This window comes from Neoarius graeffei, chromosome 16, assembly GCF_027579695.1.
Source record: "Neoarius graeffei isolate fNeoGra1 chromosome 16, fNeoGra1.pri, whole genome shotgun sequence".
Classification (NCBI taxonomy): domain Eukaryota; kingdom Metazoa; phylum Chordata; class Actinopteri; order Siluriformes; family Ariidae; genus Neoarius; species Neoarius graeffei.
In genome coordinates, this window is record NC_083584.1 from 3,160,037 (window position 1) to 3,172,192 (window position 12,156).

Below are 12,156 nucleotides of genomic sequence, written 5' to 3' on the forward strand. Positions count from 1 at the left end.
TAACCATTAGTGCTTTAGATGTAAGAGATCTAATATTTAATAGCCCCACCTTTAGATCAAAGGTGCTGGCAGCAGCTGTACAGTCAGTCTGATCTAATTTTATATTGATTAGGTTACTGGAACAAACTCTCTGAAAATTTCTACCTTTTTGTTGAGCTCGGGGAACAGACACAGTCCTGATGTAGTGGGCCCTGAGTGACGACTCTGTGCAGCTAGCAGACAGTCGGTTTAGCCTGTTCGTCTGCTCCCTGGCCTTGGCTCTGGATTGTCAGAAATTAACTAGGCCTGTTCTGAGACTATGACCTATGCTGCAGGAAATGAGAGCAGCACCTTCCCGAGTGGGATGGATACCGTCCCGCCCTAACAGGCCAGCAGTGCCCTCAAAATTAGCCCAATTATCTATAAAGCCCACACTGTTTTCAGAGCACCACCTGGACAGCCAGCAGTTCAGCGACCATAACCTGCTGTAAGCTACATCGCCACGCCGCATTGGGATGGGGCCAGAGCATACTACAGCATCGGACATCGCCTTCGCTAATTTAAACACCTCTACAAAGTTACTCTTAGTAACCTCAGACTGACGAAGGCGTATATCATTAGCTCCTGCATGGATAACTATCTTTGAGAACCTGTGCTTGCCTAGGACCCTAAGATTACCTGCTATGTCCGGCGCCCTGGCTCCCGGTATACACCTGACTAAAGCTGCTGGTGCCCCTAGAGGCTGAGCTAATTTCACGTGCCGTATGATAGAGTCCCCTATAACCAGAGCTCTTTCAGGTTTCTCAGCGGGTGCATCACTAAGGAGAGCAAACCTGTTCGACACGTGACGCGGAGAGGAGTGATGCTCCCATGGGCGAGCCTCAGTGGTAGCTTTGGCTCTACGCTTATGCCGCCGAGCCGTCACCCATTCGCCCCGCTGTAAGGGCTCTAATGCTGGAGTTGGGGGATTGCTAACTCCACCTAGGGCATCCAGACTTTCCCTAACAGAAACTACACTGTTCTCACGCTCACTAACCTGCTCTAAAGCCTGGACACGCGCTTCTAGCACTGAAATCTTCTCCGTCAGAGAGCTAACTAATCTGCACTTATCACAAGTAAAGCTAATAGAGCTATCGCTAGTGACGGAGGAAGAATGACTAAACATCCTGCACTCAGCACACTGAACAGGCTGAAGGTGTGCCATGATGAAAAGATTCACGTACCTTAAATGAAGATCTGTTGATATTAAAGCAGATCAGATGGCCTCCGCTTGTGGACTTTACACAGGAGGAGAGAAAAAGAAAGCTTCCGGTCTCGGCGTTCTTCTGAAAAAAGAAAGAGAAAAAACCGGGAAAAAAACGGAAAAAGGAAAGCGAAAGTGAAAAGTACAAAAATGAAAGCGACAGTATAATAACAATGAAGAGGATACTGGAAATTTATTTATAGAAAAAAAGTTAAAAAAGGATTAGTAATTAACGCCGGCACTCGCGGGAAAAAGGACTCGGCGCGAACAACTCAGGAAACAGGAAGTGCGTCTCTCTCCGTTGTTTTACTTAGGATAAGTAACTTAGGATAAGTATCTCTTATCCTAAGTTATTAATAGGTTATTAGTATTTTGTGATATGGTTATCACGCTACTGTTAACCGTTTAACACACCTGGGGATATACCTTGGCAGTTGCTTAATCAAACTGATAATTTATCTGTTGTTGCAACAATATTCAAGAAGTCAACAAACCAATCTCCTCACACGGGGCACCAATAAATATGTGGGTGCTATTGGTCTTAAGTGATCAGTCTCATTAAATCAGTCTCATTAAATCAGTCTCATTAATAATACCATTAATTTTGGTGTTTAATAATAAATTACCAAACAGTTAAATTATGGTATATTCCAAATTATTATGATCACTACTGATGCAGCAATAATGTATTACTTACTGTATTACATAGACACTACAGCCAGTAGTATTCATATACACTTGGGTGAAGGCAATTTGGAGTTCTTTGAGATTGTGTGACTTCAAGAATACAGCAGCAAAAACGGACAAGCACAGTTTAACAGAATAATTGAATTTATTATAACAATGATACTAAATGGGTAATAGCAGTTGAATACATTCAATATGGTCAGCAGCAATATATATACAAGGCACAAACAGTGACGTAGTACTCGATGAGCGTGTGTGTACGTGTGTGTGAGTGTGTGTGTGTGGGGGGGGGGAAGCGAGGGGAGAGATAGAGACAAAGAGGTATGTTTTCTCCTTGCCGCCAAGCGAGCGACTGAGCTCTTAGGGCGTGTCCCGTGCGCGGCTGACAGGAGGAGACAAAGAGAGTTTGAATGTGCACGCGGGAGGTGCGCGGACAGAATGTGTGTATGCATGAGGATGCGCTGTAATGTTTGGAATGTTATCTAAGGTGTTGGGGGGAAGGGAAAATCACCTCGTGGTCTTCTTGAGACAAAGGAATTCGTCGTGGTTGCTAATCCCACTTTATAACATTACCAAATCCACTGAAATCTTGATGAGGTCAAAAGAGCATGCAGCAACCTATCTATTAAAACAACGGAGAGAGAACAATGTAGAACACAATGATCAATTCAACACTCTAAGTGTCTACAGTGTGCACAATTAAACAGTTTCTGAGTTTAAATTCACACTACTTCATAAAGCTAATTCCTAAGACTAGTTTGCCCAAATGCCAGCCTTACTTCCAGTATCGATGTCCTGAAGTTCCGTGGAATTTCAGGTGCTCGCGGAGGCTCACAGCAAGCTCGTGGGTCGCTTCTGTGAAAGCACAGAGAATTCCTTGATCCGAAGCTTCGTCGTTCATGAGGAAAAGTCTCTGATCAATAATGTGCACAGCAATTAAGTCAGAAGGAATCCGGTCGCTGCTAACTTTTAATTAACTGCTTGGGCTGCAGTCGTAACGTTACTTATAATCAACAAATAAAACCAGTTGTAACTCAATTGAGTGAGACGACGCGACTTAGGTACTCTTTACTGTGGCCAGTGGTAAATACGAAAGCGCGCTGAGTCTTCTTTCTTGCAAGGCAGACGTCGTGATTTTCGGATTGTCCGATGAAAGTGGGTATCTCTTTATGTCTGTATGACACGATGGTCCACAGAGAGAGAGAGAGTGAGTTGAGTGTGACGAGGTCACTTATAGAGTCGGTCACGTGACGTGACGTAATCATGGACGCCGTGACGTAGGTCATCGCGGAAGTTAGTTGATGGGATTTGTAGTTCTAGATGGGGACTGTGGCTATCCCTACAATGGATAACTATCTTTGAGAACCTGTGCTTGCCTAGGACCCTAAGATTACCTGCTATGTCTGGCGCCCTGGCTCCCAGTATACACCTGACTAAAGCTGCGCCATTAGACTTTCCCTTACAGAAACTACACTGTTCTCATTCTCACTGACCTTCTCTAAAGCCTGGACATGCGCTTCTAGCACTGTAATCTTCTCCGTCAGAGAGCTAACTAATCTGCACTTATCACAAATAAAGCTAATAAAGCTATTGCTAGCGATGGAGGAAGAATGACTAAACATCCTGCACTCAGCACACTGAACAGGCTGAAGGTGTGCCATGTTGAAAAGATTCACGTACCCTTAATCGAAGATCTGTTGATATTAAAGCAGATCCAATGTGGATGGCCTCCGCTTGTGGTCTTTACACAGGAGGAGAGAAGAAAAAAAAGAAAGCTTTCGGTCTCGGTGTTCTTCCGAAAAAAGAGAGAGAAAAAAAGACGGAAAAAGGAAAGCGAAAGTGGAAAGTACAAAAAGGAAAGCGACAGTACAATAAAAATGAATAGGATACTGCAAAATTATTTGTAGAAAAAAGTTAAAAAAGATTAGTAAATTAACGCCAACACTCGCGGGAAAAAAAGGACTCGGCGCAAACAACTCAGGAACCAGGAAGTGCATCAACATCCCCGGCCATGCTTTGAGGGCCTGCTCCACACAGTTAGTAGAGGTCTTCACACACATTTTCAACCCGTCCCTCTCCATGTCGTCTGTGCCCACATGTTTCAAGACCACCACCATAGTGCCCCTCCCAAAGAAAAACAATATAATATGTCTGAATGACTATTGCCCAATTGCACTCACTTCAGTTATAATGAAGTGTTTTGAGAGGATAGTCATGTCACACATCAAAAAGGACATCCCAGACATAATAGACCCCCTTCAATTTGCATATCATCAGAACCGTTCAACTGACGATGCCGTCAATGCAGTCATCCACACAGCCCTGTCACACCTGGAACACAAGGACACCTATGTTTGAATGCTGTTTGTGGACTGCAGTTCAGCCTTCAACACTGTCATCCCCAGCAGACTGACTGAGAAGCTCTCCACCCTTGGACTGACATCCTCCCTCTGCTGCTGGGTCCTGGACTTTCTCACAAACAGACCCCAGGCTGTCAGAGTTGGTACCAGAACATCCAGCACCAAGATAGTGAGCACAGAGACCCCCCCAAGGCTGTGTGCTCAGTCCACTCCTGTACACCCTCTTCACCTACGACTGCACCCCCTCCCAGAGTAACACTTCCATCATCAAGTTTGCTGATGACACCACTGTCATTGGGCTGATCACCGGCGGAGATGAGAGAGCCTACAGGGAGGAGGTGGCTCGGCTGGTCTCCTGGTGCCGGGAAAATAACCTCTCCTTGAATGCTGAGAAGACTAAAGAGATGATTATTGACCCAAGAAAGAGGAGGAGAGACCAGCACGCCTCGCTGCACATCGACGGGACACAGGTGGAGAGGGTGAAAACATTTAAATTCCTCGGAACTCACATCAGTGAGGATCTCACTTGGACACACAACACACAGCAGACCATCAAGAAGGCTCAACAGAGACTCTTCTTCCTGAGGGAGCTGAGGAAATTTGGACTGTCCACCAAACTCCTCAGCAACTTCTACAGGTGCACAGTGGAGAGCGTCCTGACAAATTCCATCACTATGTGGTACAGGAACTGCACAACTCAGGACAGAAAGGCTCTCCAGTGTGTCATTAAAATGGCACAGTTCATCTGTGGAGCTATCCTCCCCCCACTACAGGACATTTACAACACCCGGGTCACAAAAAGGGCACAGAGCATCATCAGGGACCAAACACACCCACAACACAGATTATTCACACGCCTACCATCTGGCAGATGCTACAGGAATGTGAAAGCAAGGACTAGTAGACTGACAAACAGTTTTTACCCCCCAGGCCATCAGGCTTTTGAACCACAGATTATAATCACCATCTACCTCTATATTTCCATCAGGCTTTTGAACCACAGATTATAATTACCATCTACCTCTGTATTTGCAATTTTGCACAAGACATTGCACATTATACCTACCTCCATGTTTGCATATTGTTTGATTTTTTTAATTGTTTATTTTCATTTATTTTCATTCTACTTTTATATTTTGCATTGCATATGCACTTTATATTTTATATTTCGTATTTTATATACATTTCTTTTAATATTAGTAAGCATAGTTTTGGTCGGGTAGTTGCAAAATAAGAATTTCATTACCCAATAATAAACTGCTGTGTCTGTTATTGTGTATATGACAAATAAACATCTTGAATCTTGAATTAATTACCTTTTGCCGAGACACACCTGTTAATTGAAAAGTATTCCAAGTGACTCCCTCATGAAGCTGGTTAAGAGAATGCCAATAGTGTACAAAGCATCATCAAGGGAAACACTGGATACACTGAAGAATCTAAAATATCAAACATGTTTGGGTTTTTTTGTTTACCACATAATTCTAGATATGTTCCAGATGTTATTTCATAGTTTTGATGTCTTCAATAATATAGAGAATAGTCACAGTACAGAAACACCTCTGAATGAGTAGAGTAAGGGTGTACAAACTTTTGACTGGTACTGTATAAACAATATCCAGAAACCCTGCCCTCTTCTCTGGGCCTGAGCTCTTTTACGATGGACTGAGGCAAAGTGGAAAACTGTCCCAAGGTCTGATGAATCAAAAATAGAAATTCATTTTAGAAATCATGGACACCACGTCCTCCAGGCTAAAGAGGAGAGGGACCATCCAGCTTGTTATCAGTGCACAGTTCAAAAGCCAGCATCTGTGATGGTATGAGGGGGCCTTAGTGCACATGACACAGGGAGCTTGTACATCTGGGAAGGCATCATTAATGCTGAATGATATAAACATGTTTCAGAGCAATATGCTGCCATCCAGACTAAATCTTTTACAGGGAAGGCCTTCCTTCTTTCAGCAAGACAACGCCTAACCGCTTTCTGCACATACAGTATTACAACTGCATGGCTCCATAGTAAAAGAATCCGGGTGCTAAACTGGCCTGCTGCAGTCCAGACCTGTCTCCCATTTAAAACATTTGCCGCATTATGAAGCAAAAAATACGACAAAGGAGACCCCAAACTGTTGAGCAACTGAAATTGTATATCAAGCAAGAATGGGACAATATTTCTCTTTCAGAACTATAGCAATTGATCTTCTCAGTTCCCAAAAGTAGAGGTGATGCAACACAGTGGTAAACATGCCCCTGTCCCAAGTTTTCTGAAACGTGTTGCTGACATCAAATTCAAAAAGGGAGCATAAAGATTGGACTCTGGAGCCATAGAAAAAGGTCATGTGGTCTGATGAGTCCAGATTGACCCGGTTCCTGAGTGATGGGTGTCTCAGGGTAAGAAGGGAAGCTCATAAAGTGATGCCCCATCATGCATAGTGTCCACTGTAGAAGCCTCTGGAGGCAGCGTGATGATCTGGGGTTGATTCAGTTGGTCAGGTCGAGACTCAGCAACATTATACACTAAGAGGAATGAAGGAGGCCGAGGACTAGTGAGCGTCAGAGCCACTATCCAGGATGAAACAAAGATCCACGAGTACATAAGGGAGATGGCCCCAAATGATGAAGTGCTTAATGAATACCTCAGGCAGCAGAAACCTGAGAAGGAAGTGCAAGAGGAATCATCATGGAAAGACAAAACACTGCATGGGATGTACCACCAGCAAATAGAAGAAGTGGCTGATATTGAAAAATCCTACCAGTGGCTGGATGAAGCTGGACTGGAAGATGGCACAGAGGCACTGATCATAGCTGCACAGGAACAGGCCCTAAGCACAAGATCAATAGAGGCCGGGGTCTACCACACGAGGCAGGACCCCAGGTGCAGACCGTACAAAGATGCCCCCAGGACAATCCAGCACATAACAGCAGGGTGTAAGATGCTAGCAGGAAAAGTGTACATGGAACACCATCACCAAGTGGCTGGCATAGTGTACAGAAACATCTGAGCCAAGTATGGACTGGAAGTCCCAAGGTCAAAGTGGAACACGCCTGTGAGGGTGGTTGAGAATGACCAAGCTAAGATCCTGTGGGACTTCCAGATACAGACAGACAAACTGGTAATGGCTAACCAACCAGACATGGTAGTGGTGGACAAACAGGAGAACAAGGCTGTGGTGACAGATATGGCAACACCAAGTGACAATAACAGGAATAAGGAACTTCAGAAGCTTAAGAAGTATCAAGGGCTGCAAGAAGAGCTAGAAAAGATGTGGAAGATGGAGACAACAGTGGTCCCCGTGGTGATAGGAGCCCTCGGTGCAGTGACCCCCAAACTGGGAGACAGAGGGGCTCCAACAGATCCCAGGAACAACATCTGAGATCTTCATCCAGAAAAGTGCAGTCCTAGGAACAGCTAAGATACTGCGGAGAACCCTCAAACTCCCAGGACTCTGGTAGAGGACTTTATATATATATATATATATATATATATATATATATATATATATATATATATATATATGGGTGGCACGGCGAGGGCCTTTCTGTGCGGAGTTTGCATGTTCTCCCCGTGTCCGCGTGGGTTTCCTCCGGGTGCTCCGGTTTCCCCCACAGTCCAAAGACATGCAGGTTAGATTAACTGGTGACTCATTGACCATAGGTGTGAATGGTTGTCTGTGTCTATGTGTCAGCCCTGTGATGACCTGGCGACTTGTCCAGGGTGTACCCCGCCTTTCGCCCGTAGTCGGCTGGGATAGGCTCCAGCTTGCCTGCGACCCTGTAGAACAGGATAAAGTGGCTAGAGATAATGAGATGAGATATACTTTTTACTGCATTTTCATACATTGTATGTACAGAAAAATGATACAAATTTAAATGCTTTGTTTTTAAATTTTAGCTTCATCAGTCCATTGTGGGTGTGACCCAAACCTTACACCCATTATTTAATCACCAGGACTAACTGTGTGTGTGTGTGTGTGTGTGTGTGTGTGTGTGTGTGTGTGTGTGTGTGTGTTCCGGTGACAGTGTTGGTATCAGATGACAGTCAGGATGATACTGTGGCCGAGTCTGACAGTCCCACTGTGGTTCTTGATAAAAAGACCAAACGGAGGTTCCTGGATCTGGGGTGAGTGTGTGTGTGTGTGTGTGTGTGTGTGTGTGTGTGTGTGTGTGTGTGTGTGTGTGTGTCTCACTGGTTGGATGTGAAATGTATTTCATTGGACGTGTACTCTGTTCAATGACAAAGTTTAATCTAATTATTATATTAATCTCTCTCTCTGTATCGCTCTCTCTCTCTCTGTGTGTCTGTCTGTATCTCTCTCTCTCTCTCTCTCTGTGTGTCTGTCTGTATCGCTCTCTCTCTCTCTGTGTGTCTGTCTGTATCTCTCTCTCTCTCTCTCTCTCTCTTTGTGTCTGTCTGTATCTCTCTCTGTCTTTCGCTCTCTCTCTTTGTGTCTATCTGTCTGTCTCTTTCTCTCTGTCTGTCTCTCTCTGTGTCTCTGTCTGTCTCTCTCTCTCTCTCTCTCTCAGGGTGACTCTGCGTCGTTCATATGTCAGAGTGAAGAAAGATAACGCAAAAAGATTTTCTCTGGGAAGCCGGTGAGCGTCTCACACACACACACACACACACACACACACACACACACACACACACAGAGAGAGAGAGAGAGAGAGAGAGAGATGGTAAATACTGCATCAAAAAATAAGAAAGATTGGTTTCCTCAGGACCTATTCAATTAAATCTCGTGTGTGCATGTGTATGTGTGTGTTCAGAGAGCTGTGTGAGAACTCTTCCCGCCATTCGGGATCCTTCGTGCCTTTTTCCTGGTTTTCTGACAGCCACCGTTCCTCCTCCACTTCCTCGTCTCCCCGCATGGGGGCGCACTCCCGCAGCCCGAGCAAGTCCGACTCTCAGGTAGGGCACTGCACTATACACACACCTCTGTGCACTAAAACACTCACATGCAGTGTATTAACACTATTTACACTTTCTGTGTATGAGCTGTTTACCCACTGTCATGTCCCAAATCATATTATAGACACTACTTAGTGCACTACTTTAGAGTTGAGGCTAGAAGCAGGGTCACTGTTTTCCAAACTGCAGTGACTACAGATTACCCAAAATACACTGTGCTGGGGTAGGGACTAGGGAATAGGGAGTAGGGACTAGGGAATAGAGAACAAGGAGTAGGGAATAGGGAATAGGGACTTGGGAATAGGAAGTAGGGAACAGGGAGTAGGGACTAGGGAACAGGGAGTAGGGAATGGGGAATAGGGAGTAGGAACTAGGGAATAAGGAATAGGGTGTAGGGAATAGACAGTAGGGACTAGGGAATAGAGACTAGGGAATAGAGACTAGGGAATAGGGAACAGGGAGTAGGGACTAGGGAGTAGGGACTAGGAAATAGGGAGTAGGGAACAGGGACTAGGGAATAGGGAGTAGGGAACAGGGAGTAGGGACTAGGGAGTAGGGAGCAGGGAACAGGGAGTAGGGAACAGGGAATAGGGAACAGGGACTAGGAAACGGAGTAGGGAATAGGGAACAGGGAGTAGGGACTAGGGCACCATTTTAGACACGGGTGTATCACATCTTCATTATGGCATTAATGCACTTCCTGTTATTACCCAGTCACATGACACCAATCAGCCAATCTGTACAAACCAAGTGATACACAACCATTTCAGTGATAAATCAGATTCTGCTCATCAGTGACTGCTTTATTTTTATGTAAATCTGTGAATATGAATATGTAAATTGTAAAGATTTGTACACTGTAAAGGTTGTAAACAATTCTCTCTCTCTCTCTCTCTCTCTCTCTCTCTCTCTCTCTCTCTCTCTGTAGGAGTCAGCATTCAGTGATGAGTTTTCTCCTAAAAGTCCTCTGGCTCCATCTGAGTCACGCTCCTCCCATCACCCCTACCAGACTCTGTCCCAGTCTTCAGATGAGGTCAGTTTAGAGGGAGGTTTAGGACGTGGGTTTTTCACAAGTATACTCGATTTTCTGCTAATGTGGATGTGAACTAACTGAACACATGCACACTCTGACTTAACTGTAATCCTCTGCCTGACCTACTGGGAGCAGCAAAGAGTGTCATCCGAGTGTAAGACAATCCCCTGAAAAAGACAATACAGGAACGCAAAATGCACGTGCAGCAGTTTGTAACATGGCGTGTTTGAGACAATAAGAGATTCTTTAATGTTTAAGACTGATGTTGGAAGAATAAGTATGAGAAAAGCAGAAGAAAAACATTCTAAAACCTTTTAAAATGATTTGTATTTTGCACGTCAACTACCTGGTCACCATCTGCAGCTACTCTCACCTACTGAATCACTGTATCGCTGCACACTCAGTTTCACACATGCACAGTCAACGAGCACAAGTCCACATGGACACACAATTTTAGTGATGTACAGTCAGTGCAGACTGTGTGCATGACAAAATTTGCATCACGTGCACCGTGCATGGACCGTGTCCATGGGCGTATACGTTGGCCTTAACTCAACACTTTAACTTGACACTTTGATTCAACATTCTGACGCGTCACTTTTATTTGACACTGTGATTCAACACTTTGGCTCAAATATTTGATTCGACTCTTTGATTCAACACTTTGACTCAAATATTTGATTCGACACTGCTTTGAGATGTTGATTTGACTCTTTGACTTGAATATTTTATTCAACACTTTGATTTGACACTTTGACTCAAATATTTAATTCAATTCTTTGATTCAACACTTTAACTCGAATCTTTGATTCAACTCTTTGATTTGACATTTTGACTCAAATATTTGATTCAGTTCTTTGATTTGACTCTTTGATTTGACACTCGTAAGCTCCATCACTTATGAAAACCACATTTTTCCTCCAGATGGATGAATAAACTTTGTACGTTTACAGTTTCAGTGTTTCCAAAAGCTCACCTGAACCTGTCTCTCTGTAAAATAGTCCTGTCCTGTTTCATCCCCAGCGTGCAGATGAGCCTCAGTGTGTGGCAAAATCATGGAGCACACAGCAGGTGTGTGATTGGTTGAAAAGTTTAAACATGGAGCAGTACGTCCCTGAGTTCAGGGACAAAGATGTGGACGGAGAACTCCTGCTGCGGATGGATGGCACCAAACTCAAGGTACGCAAACACATACACATCGAGATGGAAGAGGACAGGACATACACATGTTCTAATTTGGAATTTTTCCCGTAGCAAAATTCTTGTCTGCGGCCTGGAAACACACAGCTCCATCATTTATGTCCATACCAGGAGACGAGTCAAAACCAGGAAGTAATGGGGCAGGACTCTGAACCAATAAACACGTCCTGCTCCTGCTACATACACAGAGATGTATATATGAAGAATCAGGTGGAAAGATAAGTGAGTTAATAAACAGTATGGGAAGCCAAAAACATCATAAACAGATGTGCAGAGTGTGGACAACAAAGTGAGGGAGGATGGAACGGTGTGTGTCCTGGTGTGAATGAGTTGTACACCACCTAGTGGTCAAAGCCATTAATAATAATAACAATAATAATCCTAGTACACAGATTTAAAGGGGGAGTAGTCAGTCTTTGGATAATTTGTATTATTACAAATAATGAAAGCATTTTGTACATAACATGAAAAAAAACCCCAATGTGATTAGAAGAATCATTTAAACAAAAGAGCTCTTTGCTGGAGTCCATGTTTATGTTTTCATCCCTCCTGTCAGTCATGTTATAGACATGCCTCCATGACTCTCAGGAGTAAATCTGAGAACTGCCTTTTTAAGAATGAATCATTTTGCTGAATGGCCTGTTCCAGAATAATGTACAAACTATTATTGGATTATAATTATTGATGTATTAATGTGTTTATTTCATTCATATCACAGGTGGTGAAATTGAAGCTGATTTTAATT

General features: G+C 43.9%; 1 protein-coding gene across 1 annotated transcript in view; it reads left to right on the forward strand.

The window, feature by feature from the left end:
* LOC132901018 (sterile alpha motif domain-containing protein 14-like) overlaps positions 1-12,156 on the forward strand; it is a 72,655-nt gene that overhangs the window by 39,281 nt on the left and 21,218 nt on the right. Inside the window, exons 4-8 of the mRNA XM_060943432.1 lie at positions 8,290-8,389; positions 8,794-8,862; positions 9,037-9,178; positions 10,107-10,211; positions 11,235-11,390. Coding sequence (XP_060799415.1) covers positions 8,290-8,389; positions 8,794-8,862; positions 9,037-9,178; positions 10,107-10,211; positions 11,235-11,390 — 572 coding nt within the window. The remainder of the gene's footprint in view (positions 1-8,289; positions 8,390-8,793; positions 8,863-9,036; positions 9,179-10,106; positions 10,212-11,234; positions 11,391-12,156) is intronic.